The following is a 21,265-nucleotide window of genomic DNA, read 5'->3' as shown; positions in this document are numbered from 1 at the left end:
TTCCACAAAATCACGACTGTGCCCATTTTTAAAGGCAGACAAACTTCAGACAACATTTTAGGTTATTTTCACCTTTTTATTTAAAAAAAAGTCTCCAAATACATCGAGATGGACCTGAGATGAAGTTTTTATAAATCCAGTGCAATGATATGTTCATAATGCCATTTAAGCTCTTTAATACTGCTTCCTGAGAAGAGTTTCTGAGAAGTCTTCCTACATCTGAAATCTTGCTCCCTGTGTACTTATAAACTTACAATCCTACAAATCCAAGCAAATTATGCATAACTGGAGTGGGAGTGTGCAACCAACACTTTAATGTTGATAAAAAATAAAGTTTACATCTTACACACAATGCAGACAAGACCCAGAAAGCAACACTTCCCTATTGGGATTTCTATCCCATGTGATTTTATTTCCTGCGTCAAGTATTGTGAACCATAAAACAGCCTGCATAGGCAGCTTATCACAACTGTTTAGGCTCAGATCAGCTTGCTCCCACATGTACATTTAGAGAACAAAAATACAATACTACAATATAATCCCCTACACAACTGGAACTACACAAACAGGAAGACTAATCAACGAGCCCTGTATTTGTCAGCATTGTTAATGATGGGGTCAGGGTCATGTACAGTAAATCGATACACATGATTGGCTGCGTCTTAACACTACTGGTGGAATCAGGAGAGCGTCCAGCAGAACTGCGTCACGCCAGCTCCTCAGGGGTGCTCAGAGGTGCCCGCTGTGTGCCCGTTCAGGTGGCCTGGTGTGGACCCCTGTGACGCCGCTCCACTGCCATCCTCGGCTCTCCCAGCAATTCCCGAGCCTGAAGATCCCGAAGTCCCATCCGGGGAGCTCGGGCTGTCCTGCCTCCGGAATGCCTCGCACAGGGGCAGGTCGGTGCTGTCCCACTGACTGTAGCTTTCCAGAACAAAAACCCAGGCACAGAATGAGCACAGAGGGGTCCAGACAGACGCACAGAGGGAAAGGAGGCGATAGGCAAACAGTCACCAGCATAGGAAGACTTTCCCCGTGATCAGAGCTGAAACTTTGGAAAACCTTAATAAAAAAAAATCTACAGAATTGTTTACCTAAAAGGGTTGAATTGAGTTTTGTTCTGAGGCTCGTATAATTAATAAGTGTGGAAAAACAGCATTATAACTTCAATGTACAAATCAGGGAATTGTTAGCTGTGTGCCATTTACCTTTATATATTTAGACACTTCATAGCTCATTTTCTCCCCAAAAAACAACTTTTTTAAAATTAGTAAAGCAATTCAGAATAAAGTTCTATCTAGTTATCAACTAATTAGCTGATTTAAAGTTAAAACTACTGCTTTACACTAACTGGTTCCGATGTTGATATAGAAGACAATTTTCTGACATGTCACACAAGGTTTCTGGGAACATTTCCATAACTGTTTAATACGTACTTCGACGAGTTTGTAAATGCACTTAAATGTATAATCTAATATCACTTGGAAAGCTCTCACAGTTCACTTGAATTTAATTTAAAAGCAATTCTAGAACATAATTTTTCTACCCAAATACTGAAAATGTCTTAATACCCTTGTTGGGGAATGGAGAAACTATAGAACTGAATGTTTAGTTGAGGAGTGTTTCAACTCTTTCCTTAGTAAAACGCTCAAATTTGAACCTATTCACTCAAGCAATATAAGTATTTTAAACTAGAAATGATGTTGGAAAAGCATGTTCTATAAATAAATGCACACAAATGTTTTTAAGTTTGCAGACATAGGGATTTCCTACGTTTAATACATCATTAATTTAAATCTAAATCTAACTGATAATCTCATTGTGTTATTCCAAAAATGTGTGGCTTGGATTTCATAAAAATGCAGTCAGACTCAAACATTCAAATGTTTTAGATAACATTCCCATGCAGACAAACCTGACAGAGCTCTGGGGAAATACATAAATAAAAAGAGGAGAAAAGTAACCGTACAGAGGTATTAACCAAGAAGTAATGTTAAAATCTTTCTGATGGGGGAAAAAAACGACTAAAAAGTGAGGGACCCATTGTTCTACTTTATTTTTTCCAGAATTTTTAAGAGTAAAAGTAAAACTACATAAACAGGTTACATTAAACCATATAATAAAGATGCACTTTAGTGTAATGTTGAGAACTTCATTACTTTGAAAGTCATTAGCACTACCATTTTAGTGTGTTTATATGAAACATGCTGTCCCAGATCCCTCTCAGATTTTGGGATGAGAACCTGCAGTTCAGGGCATAAACATCATTGCTAAATTCTTAGATATTGTAGATCTTTGAGCCTGTTACTATCATTCAACTAGAGGTGTGCAGAACAATTAATTAAAATACCAACACTTATTATTGAAAGTAAAAATAATAAAATCTTTAGCTACAAGAATAATTCCTTGCATTTACTATATATAGTGCTTTTTATCCTAAAGCATTTTATATATAGGACATACAGGTAACATACAGTATGTAAACGTATCCTTGACCATATCATATAACATGAAGTATCAGAGAACACGTTAAACAAATATTTAATGTAGATATGAAGTTCCTATACAGGATTAAATTAAAGAAATAGTTTTTGCCCAATAAGAAAATTTCGCAAAACGCGTTGCAATAAGATATATTGTACAAATATTTTTTCACATCCAAAACCATTGTAGATATCCACATGCATACTTTCTGAACATTCTGCTAAAAGAAAACACGAAATCTCCACGATTTATAAGTAACATAGCTGAACCAAACAACTGTGTACCTAATCTCTGTATGGTTTTACTCTTGTCCTGTGTTTATTGATTTTAGAATTTATTTAAAATAACAAAAATAAAAAGTTTAATCAAATCGTGGGCCTGGCAACATAAAAAGTCAATTTCCATGCAGACTGATCATAAAAATTAAGGAGCTAATTATAATTCTGCAAATGTAAAAAACATCTTTAGTCGAATTGCTTCTAGATTTAGAAACAATTCACTTTTTGAGTGGATACTTTTATGGGCAAATGAAACCACTTATTTTGTTGCTTAAAAAAACAACATACTCCAATCACAATCATCCTTGTGCAAAATCAACGAAGACTAAAAAGTGCTTCAAAATAATATCATCTCTTTAGCATAATTACAAGGAAAATACACTTTAGTAGAAATTGCAACCTACTTTTTTGTTCTCTGTAAAGCACTTGAGGTGTAAATATAGGAAACAACACATTGGATTCTAGGACACATTTGACACACAACATAAATTACTACACTGCTATTTCTTTTGTAGTATGCTGAAGGAACCAAGGGCGAACTTCTCTCATTTCACTTTTATAGTCTTGCAGCTTAGAATTTTTTCCAGATAAAATAGTCACCTACATTATCTTGTACGCATCGTTTTCAAGAGGCAAAATGAGGAGAGAGTAATTGTTCTTTTACCATTGGGGTTTTAGGATTGTTGAACAAGGCACATGATATTATAAAGTATAGTAAAGTTTCTTAGATTAAAGAAAAGGAGTTCCAGCACTCCAGCTAACGGCCAAAGGCACTTAAGGCGCTAGTTATAAATGCGTAGGGCAGAGACGTGTATGGTGAGAGTAACTATGAACCTATTTGTACCTGGAGGAGTAATATTCTTCCTCAAGCTCGTACAGGTCAATTGCAATCTCATCCCGCAGGGAGGTCAGTTTCTTATCGCACTCCTCCTGCAGGGACCGCAGCTGCTGGTTGCTCTGGTTGATGGCCTCGTTCACGGAGGGGAAGTCGTTCAGGATCAGGAACTGCTTGAGGTCGGACACCAGCTTCATCAGCGACTCTCCAGCTCGGACCTTCACGCACACACACCGGCAGGAGATATAGACACACAGAGCTGAGTTTGTGAACACTGGCTCCTACTGGATAAGATTTAAAATCAGGGACAATGCTACTATGATTCTTCTGCAGTAAGAGGAAAAACCACAACCAATGTTTTTTTAACATGAAAGGTCCAACTTTTCTCTCAGCATAGTGACATCATATGCAAAATAATAGCTGTAAATAATACTGTCCTATAACTCCGACTCTTACCTGCAATGGTTATTAGTAATGGGCATACCAGTCTGGTTTTTTTCTTGCTTACTACAAACTGGAAATCAACAGCCACACCACAATATACTATATTCTGCAAATATATTACATATCCACACATTTTCACCAATAACAAAATCATCACATTTTTAACTGCAGGACAATTTTGTTGCAGGATTGCTTTCCTTTGGTTTTGTATGAGACTTTTTAAGGTGTAAAAGCATGTTCAACAACCTGTTTTGCTTGGCAGACCAATTCATTCCACCTTGCCTTAATAATGCCGTCCTTTGGATGAGACGTAAAACCGAGGTCCTGACTCTCTGTGGACATTAAAAATCCCAGGGTGTTTCTCGAAAAGAGTAGGGGTGTAACCCCGGCATCCTGGCCAAATTTCCTATTGGCCCTTACCAATCACGGCCTCCTAATAATCCCCCTCTATGAATTGGCTTCATTACTCTGCTCTCCTCCCCACTGAGAGCTGATGTGTGGTGAGCGTTCTGGCGCACTATGGCTGCCGTCGCATCATCCAGGTGGGGCTGCACATTGGTGGTGGTGGAGGGGAGTCCCCATTACCTGTAAAGCGCTTTGAGTGGAGTGTCCAGAAAAGCTCTATATAAGTGTAAGAAATTATTATTATTATTATTATTATTATTATAAGGACACAGACTGTATTTTACAGGACCGAAATAGATTTGACACCCCTGGAGCTCAGTTACTCACAATGTTAGCTGCTCTGACATGCATCTCATAATGATCTTGCTCTCCTTGCGTTGCTCGTGAAACCTGGGTCTCATCCTCAATCTGGATATAAGAACAATAATTCAATTATTAAATGATTACCGATTACGACAGCAGGCTACTAAAAGTTGCACACAAAAAAACAGTTAACCATGATGACCCCCTACCTTGGCTGTTTTTATGATCTCTGTGAAATTGTCCAATATGGATCGGATATCATCTTTCAGTCTTTTGTTGTACGACTGCAGAAGCGTTTCTTTACTTTGAGGAAGGACTCTTTGTGTAGACATCTTGTCCTACCACAACATTACCAAAACAAAACAGGTCAGAGACCACACATCAGTATAAAAGCCCAGATTTATCTTCAGCCACTTCACAATGTTTCACGGAAAATGTATTATTATGAAAAAAGAAAAACAAAGTCTCAAAATCCCAGATTAATTGAAGGTACTGTGAAATAACAAAAACCGTTGCAATGCCGTTTTAAAATAGGAAAGTGATATCTCATGTAGTGATGTTTTCAAGAGTACTGACTAATAACCATTGAATAGAATTTTGAAGTCAGGTTAAAACGTCTACTTTTATGGTGTCAAGTTAATTTATATTCAAAGTTGCATAAAAAGGTTGCAAACATTTTTACATAATCTTGTTTATACTTAATAATATCAAATGAATCCATATAATCAGTCGTATTTTCTTAGTGGTTTACCACTATTAAGATCCTTTTTAAGTAACGCTTAAACATTCCGTTTATTCACATCCTTTATTTCCCAAATATAATTTAAACGAAAGGTGTGTTCATGCAACATACTTTTCAATTACAAAATAAATTACAACTAACAATACTTACTTCCGACTACCTCATTTCAATACTGCCGTTAATACATTACAGCACAACCTAACCTCCTACACCTTAATCCCCTCCCACGACCTTTTGTGATTGGCTTTTTAACCGGAAACCCGTATATTTCTCTCTGATAGGTTCGTCTGCGCTGTGACCCGCCTTTGAGAGCTCGTGTTCAAATAGCAGCTCGTAAAACTTCAACATGAACTGGAAATTAATGTTTGCACAATTCTTTTGTTCATTTGAAAACATTAAAACCCGAACTGTAGATTAACCAAACGTAAGCACTCTTGAAGCTCTTAATGTTTGTTTCTGGGGTCTGCCAAGGTCTCTCGGAAACTCTGATATAAAAAACGAGAAAGCGGTAATCAGATTGGATGTTTCTTGATCTGAGAAAAGATGGTTACATTTTTTATATGATTTATATGCTATTTACAAAACGCCAGCAAAATACAAGCATTTATTCATGCTACTATAATAGGAATGTAAGAATACTGATCTGCACTGCATTGCAAATGAACTGTTTAAAAATATGTTCAGTGAATATTAAAATGTAAAAAGGATAATTTTCTTGTTAAAAAAATACAACTAATAATGTCCCATGTTTATGAAAGAGGAGAGTTGATTAATTCTGGTTAAATTTAACTGTGTGTAGAACTTTCTTAACTTAGTTATGGTAATGAGAAAGAGTTGTTTCTGAGTCACGATGTGTAATCATTTATATGTATATGCTGATGCACGTTTACAGCAAATGCCAATTATCTCATGGCTGTTGAGAGACCTTTTTTTAAATGGTTGAACCATTTATCTTGGATATACCACCTTCAAATATTATTAGAAGGACTGATTCTAAACTTTTTAAGTTTATATGGAAGAATAAACGCTTTAGATTTTAGAACATCTAATAATATTTTTAAGATAAAATGGATGCAGAAATATTTAAAAAAATAAGCAAGGTATGTGGTATACTGTATATTTCCTAATTTAATCTTTCAAGAAGTAGGGTGTATAGACTTTATACTCAACTGTTGCTGAAACTTTCCAGCTTCCATAAGCATGTACTTCTTACATGGTTGCTTATGTATAAACATAATTTTCCCCACATACCAGCTGGAATAACAGATATATAAAAGTTAGAAATTAAACCTTGTTCTTTGACAAATGGGTAGAAAGTGGTATCATATGGGTAAAGCAATTTTTTAATGTTGATGGTGAAATATATAATTATACTAACTTTGTGAAGAGATATTCTATTCTATTAAGTCTGATCAATACTTGACTGTAACCAATGTGATCCCTAGAGAAGTATCACCTCTTTTAAGATCCCTTTTGCAAGTTGAAACTATTTTGTACCACCTCATTTGGGAGACTAATCGATTGGAATAAAATGTGGGTGATATCAAATATTGTATAACTAATGAGGTTAAGGGGGTAACGCATAAAACCGTTCATCGAATTTCCCCCGTAAAGAGCGTTGTTGTGCATATTTTACAATTAATATAAATGATAACAGAGTATTTTTGTGAAAGTAGACCTGAAACTTTACACCATATATTTTGGTTATGGTCTGTTGTTAAAACATTCTGGATTGATCTGCACAGATTTATAAAGACAGAGTCTAATATTGACATTACTTTTAAAGAAAGAGATGTTATGTTAAATTGTAACATAATTATTGAAATCATAATCATTTAAAATAATAGGTATTTGTACGTTAGTTAGTATACTCACTATGCATAAAGTGAGATCCGTATTTGAAGTTTAAAATAGACGTATAGACATTCTAAATGTAGGAATATGAAAGCAGTGCGGACCTAATCATTATTTACCCTGTTTAATCTTTTTTTTTGTAAAGTGCAGTTGTGTTACAGTATGTACCCCTGACGATGTTATTGAAATGTTATATGTACTCGTTTGTATTTGTATTTTTTCGTTGTTGCAATTAAAAAGTAACTGCCAATCGAGTGGGTTAGCGACAGTGTGACGTAATGGTGTGGAGCCGTAATCTCGCGTTGTTTTGTGTCCGATACTTATATTTCCCACAATGCTCCCTTCTTCCTTTCTCTCTGATCCAACATGGTGAGTGTTCCGTCATCTTGAATTGGGGAGAACCATTGCTTTTTATATCTTATAACATCAGTTTACTTAAGCGTTAAATCATGCAGAATTTAAGACGAATGTGTTGTGTTCAAGTTCTCCTTTCCCTATAAGTGCATAGTTTTACGAAAAGTGCGATATACAATTCTATTATGTTTAACAGAATTTTGTGTGTTCCCCAATGAGCAGAAGCCCCCCTAAAAATTAGATAAATTGCAGTTCTGACAATTTTTCCGATTAGTAAAGACCAACAGAATCGATGATACCTGAAAATGCGATAGATGGAGAACTTTTTTGGGGGAAAGCATTTTTAATAACTTGGTATACTTGCTTTTGGGCCATGTCGATTAGCTTTTTAATAGTTGTTTTTTGTATTGTGGAGGATATATGAAATCGTTTTGTGGTTGCTTTTAAGGGTTTTTAGTCGTAATTAGCTTTTTGGGGTCACTTTTTCGTGATTATTTGACCAAACAGGACTCTCGTTAGCAGTGACAAGACCAGGCCTTCACGTGTGGATGCGTTCAGGTTTCACATGTGTCCGATAAAAATCCACAGAAATACTGAAAAGCTGTGCGATCCTAACAGTTGATTTCATTTCTGAAACTGTGTATGTGGAGCTTTTTCCTAACGTGTGCAGATTTGTAGAAAGTGTGTTGGTCGTTATTGTCTAGTTACACCGCGGTAGAAGCATGACGGAAACGCTAATGGCTGATGCGATGATGTCTGAATTTCTTCACCTGAAACTTGAGTGTTGAGCAAAAAATCACGAGCTTTTTAACCCTGAGCACCAGCCGCGTTTCTACAGGTGACCCCACCATACAGGGCGGGAGTAGTGCTTTTACCGGGTCATAAGTGCTAGTGAACATTTCTCACTTGGCCTGTGGAGATCAAAACATTTTTAACTGGACAACGATGAGAGATATCCCAAACCCATAATACTGTGGTGGGACAGGGCCACATCGTGGGTCTCGAAAGTAAGGCGCTTTGATTCCGATCTTGAATGGAAGTTGAAGTCCGGAAAATAGTTTGACCAATACTGCCCTCAATATACAGACTGGTGTGGAGAATCTGCAGCTTTGTGTAGTCGCGGCCTGATTAAAGTGTGGCTCTCCTGTGTCCTCGCAGCCGAAGGGGAAGAAGGCTAAGGGTAAGAAGGTGGCACCTGCCCCTTCCGTGGCCAAGAAACAGGAGGCCAAGAAAGTGGTGAATCCCCTGTTCGAGAAGCGGCCCAAGAACTTTGGCATCGGTGAGTCTCGCCCCCCTTTGAAAATAGCATAATCCTTTCTGTCTATTGGGCTGTCCTTGGTAAAAACTGAATTTAACTAGTCAGGCTGTGCTCTGGGGTTGTTTAGAGCACAATTCTGATGAATTGATAAGCTGGCTTAACCCATATGTCACCACTCTTGAGGTGTGTTCAGTTCTGAATTTTCTTTGGAGTTGATGGCACATGGTTTGAAGTTACAGTACCTCTCTCTTCATTGTCTCAGCCCTGTGGACGACCTTGTGCAGATGATGTAATGAATATTTGCTATCTTAGAAAGCAATGCCGACAACTTTCCACCAAGATCTCTGATGCACTTGTTCCCCCGTTGCGCTTTAATAAGCGGGTTTCGGTCAGTCTTAAATCGTCTTTCCCATCCGTACAGGTCAGGATATCCAGCCCAAGCGGGACCTCACGCGCTTCGTGAAATGGCCTCGCTACATCAGGCTGCAGCGTCAGCGGTCCATCTTGTACAAGCGTCTGAAGGTGCCACCCGCGATCAACCAGTTCACCCAGGCTTTGGACCGCCAGACGGGTACGTCCTCCGTGTCCACTCCGTGTGGCAGCCTGATTTTCATCCTTAATTCCAGGTGAACCTACTGTAAGACTGCCTTGCCATTGAAAGGGTAGCATAGCACCTAGGAGCACATAACTATTGAATAAAAACAGATGCCGAGATTTAACTTGGGTAGTGTTTGCAGTCAGGCTGTGCAGGTGATGTGATAATATTTGCTATCAGAGTACTGCGTGCTGATATACCCACCAAGATCGCTGATGCACCCTGCCCTTCTCTCCAATGTCCATTGGTCTTACTGTGGCCAAAAGAATCCAACCTTATGTTTTAGTGTCATAACTTTAGCTTGCTTTGTACTGGTTATACACTGGAATTTGCTATTCTTGAAGCATAAAGTCTTCTACTTTAAGGTTGTCTTTAACGGTTCCAACAGCTGAGTGACCATTGCTGTGCATTTCAGCCACCCAGCTCTTCAAGCTGGCCCACAAATACAGGCCTGAGACCAAGCAGGAGAAGAAGCAGAGGCTGCTGGCAAGGGCTGAGCAGAAGGCTGCAGGCAAAGGAGACACCCCAACCAAGAGGCCCCCAGTTCTCAGAGCAGGTGAGGTTATGGGCCTGCTGACCTTGTATCGTTCTTCCAAGTCATGGGGGAAAAAGACAGTTAAACAGCATCTATTTTCATAGGTGGTGTTTTTTTTAGTGGTATTCATGAAAAGGTTTTAGTGGCATTTTTGGAGGATTTCTAAATATACAATTCTGAATTTGTCTCTCGTGTGAGCTCACATAAACGTGAGGTAGATTTTGGTTTCTCTGTTGTATTAGTTGTTGGTTTTTGGCTGATGCAATGATGAAGATCTTGATCTGAAACCTAAATGTAGAGTCAATTGAGCTTTTTAACCCTGAGCATTGGCCAAAATTAAAAGGTTGTACATATTCTCACAGTAGTGATGGGCAGTATTACCAGTGATAAAACATTGCACTTCTCATACCTAGTTCTGGAAGAGCTGCTGTGAATGTACTACCATGGAAGGAAAAATGTTGTTACTGTGTGACAAAGTAGTGCAGTGCTATGTAAAAAGAGTAATAAACTTCATTTAGGGTTATATGTCTTATTTGGTGACGATGGCCACATAGTAAGCAGTATAAAGGCCAAATGTCTTCAAAGTTCATGCCAAAGGAGGCAATGTCTTAAATTGTAGACATTTCTCATTGACATCTGGTATTAAACGATGGGTTTGCATATGTAAATTGCCTTTTTTGTTCCATATGTAGGTGAACTAAAGTGCTATTTCCTGTCATTTTAAATGACTGGTTAGATTAATGCACTTGTGTGTGTCATTTGTCATATTTGACTGGAGATACTCAAACAGAAACAGTATGGACAGACACTCCTTAGGAGTTGTTAAGCACCAGCCCAAGATGAATGTTACATATACCTACATGAATGTGTGACAAGATTCAGCTCATCTATCCTGTTAGGTAGCTGGTAGTTGATCCAAGGACCTCATCCAGGTTGTTTTGAAAGAAGCCACAGTACTGGCTTCCTACTTCACATTTAAGGGTTAACTATTGACAGCTTCTGGGTGCACAGCCATATTCCTTTTGTCGGGCCTTGGAGATTTGTTCAGATTTCTTAAGATTAGGAATTTGACAAGCTGTTGTCGTCACAGGTGTGAACACGGTCACAACTCTGGTGGAAAGCAAGAAGGCCCAGCTGGTTGTCATTGCTCATGATGTGGATCCTATTGAGGTAAAGAGTTTAAATAGCATTCAGGTTATTCATTAAATGTCGCTTTTTCAACCGTGCTCCTTTAAAGCAGCTCACAGATAAAGGGATAAGGGGTGTGTGCACCTGCAGCTCATGTTTCTAGAAAATGTTTGGCTGTTACAATGATGTTTTGAATTTCTTCACCTGATTCTCAATGAAGATTAAACACGAGCTTTTTAACCCTGAGTAACAGCCATAAAGTTTAGGGCTATTCCTGAAGTGTCTTACTTTTATCAAGCTACCTCAGAAGCGGTTTTCCTGTTAACCTTGACTGGGTTTGGGATTTGCAGCTGGTGGTGTTCCTGCCTGCGCTGTGCCGGAAGATGGGCGTCCCATACTGCATCGTCAAGGGCAAAGCCAGACTGGGTCGGCTGGTGCACAGGAAGACCTGCACCTGCATTGCCTTCACACAGATCAACCCGTAAGTATGGAACAAAAATGAATATCTGGGATTAAATAGTGGCTATGGTTTATTTCAGTGCTGGGATTTGACTGCACGATCGTTTTAGAGTGAAAATGAGGACAGTTTGTATCTATTCTATATTATCCCTACTAATCTGAAATCTTTGGTGTATTTTTTGCCTGGAATTCAAATACTAGTCCTTCATCTCAGCAGATTAACCAATGCGTGACTACTGTTAAAACTTTTGATTGGAGTGGTGGTGTGGTGTGACAGGTAACTGCTTCTTTAACGCTCCAGGGTCATGGGTTCATTTCTGGCTTTTGGCATCTCGGTTAAACTTGCATTTTGTTTCCTTTGCCAGTTTCCTGCTAGATTTGATGGACAGCTCTGTGAATTGGATCTCTGTGGCTCTGTGATAAACTACAAACCTGTTCACTGCCCTGTGCCCTTGTGTTTACAGAATAGGCTTTGATGTGTTTTCATATTCTGAGCTTCTCCTCAAAATGATGTTAGCTTCAGGTTTCTGCCTTTTGGGTTTAGAAGGAGTGGTGTATATTCCTGCAAGTTTGAAAGTTCTTACAGATTGAAAGGATATGGAGATGCACCCTTGGCTTCCAAAACATTGAGTTTAAAATAGGGAGTGAGGGGTTTTTCAGTTTTTGGAAAAGTCATTCAGACTAGAGCAGATTGAAAACTTTGAAAAAATGTACTTTTCTAATGATTGAAAGGTTATACTGGGGATTTGTGGTAGAATTTTTATTTCTATGTATATGCTGGCACCTAGTTTAGACATGTTTCTGATGTACTTATTCATCAGTGCAGGCCTGAGAATGTAATTCACATAACATTTGGCATTGAACCAGTCTTTTATTTTTATTTGTGCTGAGCAAAGGTTTGAGCTTTTTAATAAGGGTTGTCAGTTGATTCAGGTGTTATTGCTGAATTCATTTTGGCTATGCTTAGTGGATGCTGATGAATCTGGCCGTGTACTAGACCGATATCTAATTTTGTGTTGATAAGCAATGTGTTACAGTATTTCTACAGTGATTTTTGTATTCCTCTTGGAATGAAGTGTTAGTTGACATTTTATCAAAGCGATGAGTCAACTTTTAAATTCATACATCAACTTTATGTATCTGTCTCGTGATTTATGGTGTGTTGCTTCAGCATGTTTTCCTTCTGGCGGGTAATAAATGCACCAACCATTTAATCCGGTTTAGATAACTGGAGCTTCATGACACTAAAGGAAGGTAGTTAACCTGAAATTCGGATTTGGCTACATGAGCACCACGGCAACGTATTTGATAGAGGAACTGCAAATGGTTACAATTTGAGATCTCCTGTTTGTGCTCTGAACAGTGATGTAACCCTAGTTTTAATTTGCTGTGACACTGAAGGAATTAAACGTTTTCTGTAATGAAGGCGATCATGATTGGCCTCAAATCAATTCAAAGACAATTCACAGGATATCAAAAATCTAAACAGTGCACAAAGGGTTCATGGGGGATCTGGGAACATGAATAACCTCCTGGCAATGATGTTTGAATTTCTTCAGCTGAAGCACCGTGTAGCTATATATGAGCTTTTTAACCCTGAGCAGGAGGTTTCAACTGTTTGAATTGGGGATTTGTGTACCTTTCTTTACGTGATCAGTAATCTATAATTCTTCTACAGTGAGGACAAGGGTGCCCTGGCTAAGCTGGTGGAAGCTGTCAAGACTAACTACAATGACAGATATGAGGAGGTAAGACTGGATTTTGGTTGTTTGTTAAAGCAGAACTATACAACATTCCATCTGAAAAAGAAATTCTAATGCAAGTCATTCCCTGTGTTCTAATCCACTTTTTGTCTGGTTCATTTAACATCTCGGGCATCTCTGCGGGGCCTGTTTTCATTTTGAATTGAAGAAAAGGTTATTTCTTCACTCGGCTTCTCTCTCGCCAGACTGACCGACAAAGTTGTTTCTCTTGCAGATCCGCCGTCACTGGGGAGGCGGTATCATGGGCCCCAAGTCCACCGCTCGCATCGCCAAGCTTGAGAAGGCTAAAGCCAAGGAACTGGCCACCAAGCTTGGTTAAATACACAATGCTTGAGGTTCCCTGTTGTGTATATAAAATAAAACTCTGGAAAAAAAATCTGCTTGCTTCAGCCTTATTGAAAATTCATGATGTACAACTGACATGTAGTGTCTAATCAAATGCTTAACCATATGTCAGGATTCATTAAGGATGTATGAACCTTGTTTGCCAACTATTATACCGATGCCAATGCAAAATTAGTACCTTAATGTCAGTCACCTGCTTTCTTTGCCCAAGAAATAATTATCCACTCAGTGGTTCTCGGCTCCTTTTTTCACCTTTCAGTGACTTAATTATATACTCGGATCATCTTTGCATATCATCCTAAAACTTAATTTTAGTTTTTAATATTGACTGCAGCCTTTATAATAGTCAATTCTGTTTCTCTGAATTCAAGATAGTTCTCTGACATGGTGCAGTTTTACATTCCTTGTGGAGTATTAATTTGAATCCAGGTTTATACAGACACTATCTTAATTAAAAACATACTTGGAGAAATGTTACATGTATCAAGGTGTAGCAAGTGCTTTGTTCCTAATTTTGTCATTTTAGTCTGAGATGAGGTCCCCAAAAAGCATTCAGCTGTGAAAGGCAACACAAAGGTGTACACTATTATAGTACGGTGGTGTTTTAATTTCTTCTGAAGGCCAGATTGTGGCCTGCAAGGACCAAATGCAGATGCCAATAAAAAATGAAGGCAGTTCATAATCTTTTGATGCTAATTTTATTTGAAAGAATTCTGAAAAACTTGGAACAGATATTATAGATAACTACATTCAAGATATGACCATGTATAAATGAACAGTTTTCTGACCAAAAGAATGCAGAATGAGAGTATGACATCCATCCAGGTGTTTCCAAATCTTACAGTGGTACTCTTCTGATGAATTTGCTATACCACATGTAAGACGTAGCTATGCAAAGACCATACCTAGCAAGGAAAGAAGACCTTTTACTTGTAAATATTTTCAGATATTAGTGTTCCAAGCCACTTGGGTTGTCCACAAGTTGTTTGAATTATTAGGTAAGGTATTCAGACATTTTTGATACATGAAAAGATAACTTGGCAGGTTGTATTATTGAATAGTGTGGGCTGCTGTTGTCTTTTCCATTTAATCAACACATGATGTTTAATCTAGCATTACTGAACAGCCTCTGGGCATTCCTTTAAATCGGATTCTTTCTTGGACCTTGACCCCAGTCCTTCATTTCCAGAACTGTATCATTTTAAGGCCATAATTGCTTTTACCTTTGTCCACCTGTAAAATTGAACGCTTGCAGCCTTCCCAGCTGTCCTTACCATGTAATGATGTACTGCATGTGCTCATTCCTCAAGGTGACTCGAGTCTGCCCTCCAATAGGTCCTCCTGGGACTGTGCTGACTGTGAGATACAGAAGTATAGCTTTAGCAGACACTGTAAAACCACTGTTAACACAACTGCCTATTACAACTATCCAATTACTAAGTACACAAAGACAGACGAGCAAAATGGACAGTGTTGAAATATTCCATGACATTTGAAGATAAGAGAGCTGCCCAGGAAGTGAGATAATAATATAATTTCTTATTTTTGTATTTTTTTGCCAACTATGCAGTCTAGTGGCTTGAATTAGGCTTTGTGCTCAAATATATATAAAGATGCTGCCTGTCCTTGGTCAGTAAGATAAGGGGCATGTATTTGGTAAGCTGGCTATACGCCCAGAACATGAAAAGAAAGTTTGCAACTTAGATATAATTAATTGGCATATGTTGCTCTCTTATCATTTGTTTAGAATATGTCATTGTAACTCTTTGTGTTTTAAGGTATAAAGGACCATCTTCAGCTACTTATTTTTTAAGTCTGGTGGTTGCAAGCCGGACTTCCATATGCATATGAATAAAGAGACTTCTGCTTCACAGACACCTGAACTTTGTAATTTGTTTGACACTACAAATTTAACAAATAAACATTCTTGCATTCGACCATGTAATAGGACGATGATTTTTTTCCAAAAGCCCTACATTATAAAAAGACATAAACAAAGCAGATTCTATCCCTCTAGTATTTATGAGACCTCACCAAAGTCGGCATCAATGAAAATGGGCTCTGTCCCAGCGACTTCAGCCATGGCCTCTATGTCACGGTAATGCCAGCGGTTCCCATCAATATCATTGTGAGGAATAAAGGGTTTGCGAGGCTCAGTCAGTCTCACCACACCAACCAGCTCCACCTCCGTGTCAATCTACAGACAACAGAACAGCCTGAACAGGAGAGAGACAGAATTCCAAAAGAGCATGTCGCTCTTAAAGAGCTTGAAACGCTTAAACCACTGCAGTGACTGGAAGAACATACTGATCAAAATCCGTGTAAAAAACTTTAATCTGACGAATTTTAAAATTGGATTATTCTGCTAACCATGTAAAACTGAAGCATTTTTGTTCAGTAACATGTGCTGTAAAACGCCACACTTCTTAACAAAAAAGAACCTGCAACTTTAAATTAAATCACTTTTCTGCACCAGCTTCAACACTTTTTGTAGGAACAAGGTGATTTCATTTAAAACTATTTCTTATTCTTGATTTGGAATATTTTCGAATCCTTAAAATCGGTTTATTCCAATGTTTCTTCCAATGTTTCTGAACTCATACCTGTCCTTTCTGCCGTGTTTCTGGATTAATCTTCTGTCTGGGGACATAGCCTCTGTTCACAAGGATTGTGATTCTAGGAAAAAAAACAACATGACCAACCCAACACCTAACTCAAAAGGCTATTTTGAATGTTTTTAATTCTAATTCAAACAATGTCATCACATTGGTGCACCATTTTGGAACAACTGTCAACACATCGGGCTAGTTTCAAATCGGCTGTTTTACTGCCATTCCATCTTCTGACTGATTCAATATGTATTGCATTTGCAGCGTACATATTTCATTTCTGCAATGACGTGCTAGGGCATATTTTAAAAAGTATTCAGATTTGGAATTTGTATCAACCCTGCACCGATTTCTGAGTGTCAGGGGTCCTCCACATTCAGGTATGCTGCCTGAAGTATAACTGTGGTTTCTCTGCAAAATTGAAAACATTAACTCTTGTTTGATACATCGTCATTCTTAGCAAGAAATAAGGGTAGTTTGAGGAGAGACTTTGTATGCTGAAGCTGCTGGATACAATATGCTTGAAGGAGGGCATTTCTGAAGCTCCCTGACTAGCGTAGGACATAGTGTAGAATCCAGCAATCCACAAGTCTAGATAAGTTATGAAATAAATTAAAGGAATCAATTAGGAGGCCAGCAGACCAGAAATGGGCAACACTGGCCTAAGTGAACTGTAACATTGTATAGTGCACTATTAAAAACAGGATATCTTGCACACCAAAATGCATACAGTATTTAGGTGTATTCCTTACCACCCTAACAGACCATTATTAAAACGACTCCATTTTACAGGACAATCCCTCCATCGGTACCCTTTTGTCTCTTATCGCCAACCACCCAATCTACGTAAACTTCTTGTTCACCTTCCCCTTTAACAGAGCTCGCTGCATCACCTGCAAGTACATATCTAACAACACGCTCATTCAGGGCCCCTCAGGACAATTCCGGATCACCCCGGCGACCTCTTGTACCTCCAGCAACCTCATTTACTGTATCTCTTGCAGGAAATGCCCAGCTAGCTACGTTGGGGAAACCGGAAGGAGACCAAGAGACCGCTTCAGAGAACATGTTATGGCTGTGAAGATGACAGATTTCTCCAAGCCCATGGTTTCTCATTTCACCTCAGACGGTCATGATCACACTGATCTCTCTGTCTCCATTCTCAAAGGAGGGTTTCTCAACTCCCACAGCAGGGAGAGCTCCCACAGCAGCAGAGCTGGAACTAGGTTCACACCATCCCCATCAACCCCACCATCAACCAATGACAGACTTATTTTCGTGTAATCTTCTTTATTCTCATGCAGGTTTTGACTTCACACCTTTCTCCACCCCTCTCCACTTTGCACTTCCTGAGTGGCCTCTCCCCTCTCCCTCCTCCTCCACTTTTCCAGCTTTCGTTCTCCTGTGCTGTTTAATCTTAATAATGTTTCTTTATTAGCCCTATACAATTTCTTGCATTAGGAATTCGTCTTTTCGCATACCCCAGCTTTTTTTCTCCAAGGAGATACAGACAAACAGACAGGGAGAGGAGCTTGGGGTCAGAGCGCAGGGTCTGCCATTGTACGGCGCCCCTGGAGCAGTTGGGGTTAAGGGCCTTGCTCAGGGGCCCAACGGAGTAGGATTCCTCTGCCGGCCGCGGGATTTGAACCGGCAACCTTCCAGTCACAGACGCAGATCCTTAGCCACAGAGCCACCGCTTCGCCCTAATCATTGCCGTCTACCCTGTCTTTCTCACACCCGAAGAAGGTTCCACAGCCGAAATGTTGGGTTTCCTTTCATTTCTTTTCAGCAGGGAATAAACCCTTTGCAGCCTGCGCAAGCTGACGCAGCTCCCTACTTGAACTACAGTATTTATATACGAACAGTCGTTGAGAGGAAAACTACTCCATTAAGCTTCAGAAATGCCCTCCTTCAAGCATATTGTATCCATATTGTATCTTCTCCATGCTCATTCATTAGAAGGATGTTTTCAGCAGGCGAATCGGCGCTATATACCCCAGGTCGGAGCAGTGGAAGGGTGTGATGACGTTGGCTCCGCTCCCTCCACTCGACATGATCCTGCCGGCCTCCTGGGCCTCGCGCTCGGGGTCCACGGGGGAGCGCGGCAGCACGTACAGCTCCCGCGAGTGGTCGAAGCGGCCGCGCGCCTTCACCCGCTGGTACTCCAGGGCCTTCAGCTCCAGGAGGCTGGGGAGACAGGCACGCGCAGAGGCGATCGGTGAATACGCAACCCCAGTGTCGAACACCGGCTCCGAGTGACAGCCGTGCTCACCTCACGCCTTATAGATACTTGAAAGAAACAAGGATAATGGCAGAAGAAGCTAAAAATTATTAGATCAGAGGCCAGAGATGCATGCCTTCATTAATTCATCAAGGTGTCAAGCGTGCAAGAATAATAATTCCTAACACTTATATAGAGCCTTACAGGTAATGGGGACTCCCCTCCACCACCACCAATGTGTAGCCCCCCCCGGATGATGTGACAGCAGCCATAGTGCACCAGTACGCTCACCACACATCGTCTCTAAGTGGGGAGGAGAGCAGAGTAATGAAGCCAGTCCATAGATGGGGATTATTAGGAGGCCATGATTGGTAAAGGCCAATGGGAAATTTGGTCAGGATGCCGGGGTTACACCCCTACTCTTTTCCAGAAACACCCTGGGATTTTTAATGACCACAGAGAGTCAGGACCTCAACTTTATGTCTCATCCAAAGGATGGTGCCTTTTGACAGTATAGTGTCCCCGTCACTATACTGGGGCATTAGGACCTACATAGACCGCAGGGTGAACGCCCCCTGCTGGCCCCACTAACACCTCTTCCAGCAGCAGCCTTTGCTTTCCCAGGAGGTCTCCCATCCAGGTACTGTCCAGGCTCACACCTGCTGAGCTTCAGTGGGCTGCCAACTGTGATTTGCAGGGTGATATGGCTGCTGGCTATAAAGCGTTTGATATGTGGACTGCAGCTTGTATAACTGCTTTAATGTTGGACCTACAGAGCTCACAAGTATGTACGAAGTGATGAAATTTGATCTTACGAACCAATGTTCGTAATATCCTAGCTAAGTAACAGCGGGGTGGCAGTCCTGGCCCTAGAGGGCAGTTGAGTCTGTCCAAAGCAGCAGCACCTAAAGAGGTCAGAAAAGCTGTTAACTGGTCCCACTGATCTGTTAAGAGCTGGGGGGGGGAATGAACACCCGCAGACACACCGACTCTCCAGGCCTAGTGTTGTTAGTGCTCGTAGCAGCATTCTCCACCACTTACTCCAGAGGGAGGTCAATCGGCTCTGCAGCAGTCCGGCTCTGCAGGTCCTCGATCAGTTTTAGTTTCCATTTCCTCCGCTGAACCTGAAGGAAAAATAAAAAAAAGATCTCTTCCCATGTTCTCCTTCATTAATGACACGCGGTGCACCATTCTCAGATCCGCAAATCAGGAAACTGGTAGAGATATGCAAAGGTGAACTGTACTACAGTTGAAATGGTCAACTAGCTTTTGGCAGTGTGTCATTGCTATGATTTAGGATTATGTACTGTAGGTGCAAAACTACAATTCAAAATCTAATGATAGGTATGTGTGTGGCGTATAGCTTTCTGAAAATGTCGGTATACCTGCCATGTTCCCAGGCCAAAGGTGGTGGCTGGAATCAGCAGAAGGAACCATTTGAGTAAGGTGTCGTTTCCCTTCTCTGTCTCAGCCGCTGTGGGGCTGGACTGTGAGTACGGTCGGACATTCCTCCCTAATGACAGAAACAAGAGCAGCGGGTACTTCTAAAACAGACACTGAGCCTGGATAGAGCCTGACCATGCAACTAAACTCTTGTCATAAACATCAGTTCAAACAAAGACTTTTAATCCCAAAACACAGGCATACAAGAACATTCACCAAATGTACAAAATGTAAGTCTGAAAAAAATCAATGTTGAGTATGGAAATCAGGTTATAACACCACCTGCAAACCTGGGTTACTTCCTGTTGTTTAGTTAAAAGTACTTGTTTGGAAACCATCACCTATTCATTTTCAGTAAGTTCGTGCTCCTGAGGGTCACAGCTAGGTGGGGCTTATCCGGGAGGCTCCTCCGCAGTTTCTACAATTTGGAGTCGTTAAACAAATCCACCCAGCATATCTGTGGAAGGTGGAAGGGAACTTGCAAATAGGAGCACAACGTGCAAAATTCCACACAGACAGTCTCTCAAGGTCAGAACTGAACCCAGTACTATACTTTGGGTAGTGTACTTAAGGCCACCTCAAACCCAACAGCAGAATCTTGTGCTGATTACCTAAGTAAGCCCTGACACCCCTTGGAGAAATATCAAATTCGCCTCTTCTTTACCATTTCAAATTGTACAGCATGTAAATGCTCAAACAGACACGGCTTTTCAGGAACTTTCCCCTTCCTGATAGGAACAAGAAAGAAACCTTACCCTCACAATTCCTTAAATTAAGAAGCGTGGAAAAACCGAAGCGTCGTCCACAAACCGTCCCTTTGGCGCATAAGTGATGGGTCTGAAACAACATTCAAAAACGCACGACATCACCCTACATCTCTTATAGAATAAGAGGACAGGCTCGCCTTTGCTTACTCTAGTCGTGAAAAACAGTAATACTTTGTAAAAAAAAATTGCATAACCTACATGTAAACAGAGACCACATTACAATGTCGCTCAAATTTATATCATTTAATTTTATGCAAAACTAGCGTAACTACTTACATTGTTTCTTAAAATCATCAGAGCTCTGGTAGAAGACATTAAGACTAATTTGATCCTACTCATTTTGGCGAAAAAGCAAACTACAGTACAAACTATATCTGAAGACACATTTGTACGGCCACAAGGTTGTTTTCCGGGGACTGGTGATACAGTAACTACTTCCGACAGCA

At 40.1% G+C, this 21,265-nt stretch overlaps 3 protein-coding genes and 6 non-coding genes across 9 annotated transcripts; 7 read left to right on the top strand and 2 right to left on the bottom strand.

Annotated features, from left to right (window-relative positions):
• Positions 1-62: 62 nt before the first annotated feature.
• Positions 63-5,710, bottom strand: med22 (mediator complex subunit 22). Its single transcript, XM_006643409.3, has 5 exons — positions 5,639-5,710; positions 4,956-5,084; positions 4,771-4,851; positions 3,604-3,812; positions 63-921 (listed from the first exon to the last, which is right to left on the bottom strand). Exons 2-5 carry the CDS (start codon positions 5,076-5,078, stop codon positions 720-722), a joined length of 615 nt encoding a protein of 204 aa, XP_006643472.2. The 5' UTR covers positions 5,079-5,084; positions 5,639-5,710; the 3' UTR covers positions 63-719.
• A 2,730-nt stretch (positions 5,711-8,440) lies between these two features.
• Positions 8,441-8,518, top strand: LOC138225017 (small nucleolar RNA SNORD36). The gene has a single exon (XR_011183561.1). It is a non-coding gene; the product is annotated as a small nucleolar RNA SNORD36 (small nucleolar RNA).
• Positions 8,519-8,824: 306 nt separating this feature from the next.
• Positions 8,825-14,461, top strand: rpl7a (ribosomal protein L7a; the record flags this gene model as incomplete). Its single annotated transcript, XM_015339895.2, has 7 exons — positions 8,825-8,975; positions 9,376-9,525; positions 9,965-10,105; positions 11,175-11,254; positions 11,563-11,693; positions 13,350-13,419; positions 13,649-14,461. Coding segments are annotated over 7 exons (828 nt in total), but the record flags the coding sequence as incomplete, so codon positions are not given.
• Positions 9,234-9,306, top strand: LOC138225020 (small nucleolar RNA SNORD24). The gene has a single exon (XR_011183564.1). It is a non-coding gene; the product is annotated as a small nucleolar RNA SNORD24 (small nucleolar RNA).
• LOC138225021 (small nucleolar RNA SNORD24) lies at positions 9,700-9,769 on the top strand. Its single transcript, XR_011183565.1, has one exon. It is a non-coding gene; the product is annotated as a small nucleolar RNA SNORD24 (small nucleolar RNA).
• LOC138225019 (small nucleolar RNA SNORD36) lies at positions 10,344-10,412 on the top strand. The gene has a single exon (XR_011183563.1). It is a non-coding gene; the product is annotated as a small nucleolar RNA SNORD36 (small nucleolar RNA).
• On the top strand, positions 11,390-11,463 carry LOC138225016 (small nucleolar RNA SNORD36). Its single transcript, XR_011183560.1, has one exon. It is a non-coding gene; the product is annotated as a small nucleolar RNA SNORD36 (small nucleolar RNA).
• LOC138225018 (small nucleolar RNA SNORD36) lies at positions 13,205-13,276 on the top strand. Its single transcript, XR_011183562.1, has one exon. It is a non-coding gene; the product is annotated as a small nucleolar RNA SNORD36 (small nucleolar RNA).
• Positions 14,461-21,263, bottom strand: surf1 (SURF1 cytochrome c oxidase assembly factor). The gene is made up of 9 exons (XM_069183443.1): positions 21,096-21,263; positions 20,808-20,889; positions 19,995-20,122; positions 19,651-19,733; positions 18,384-18,575; positions 16,383-16,455; positions 15,814-15,976; positions 15,054-15,135; positions 14,461-14,684 (listed from the first exon to the last, which is right to left on the bottom strand). Exons 1-9 carry the CDS (start codon positions 21,156-21,158, stop codon positions 14,618-14,620), a joined length of 933 nt encoding a protein of 310 aa, XP_069039544.1. The 5' UTR covers positions 21,159-21,263; the 3' UTR covers positions 14,461-14,617.
• Between the last annotated feature and the right edge of the window lie 2 nt (positions 21,264-21,265).

The sequence above is a fragment of the Lepisosteus oculatus genome, chromosome 24 (assembly GCF_040954835.1).
Source record: "Lepisosteus oculatus isolate fLepOcu1 chromosome 24, fLepOcu1.hap2, whole genome shotgun sequence".
NCBI lineage: Eukaryota > Metazoa > Chordata > Actinopteri > Semionotiformes > Lepisosteidae > Lepisosteus > Lepisosteus oculatus.
Note: the sequence above shows the minus strand (reverse complement) of the source record. Positions and strands in the feature narration are given on the sequence as shown.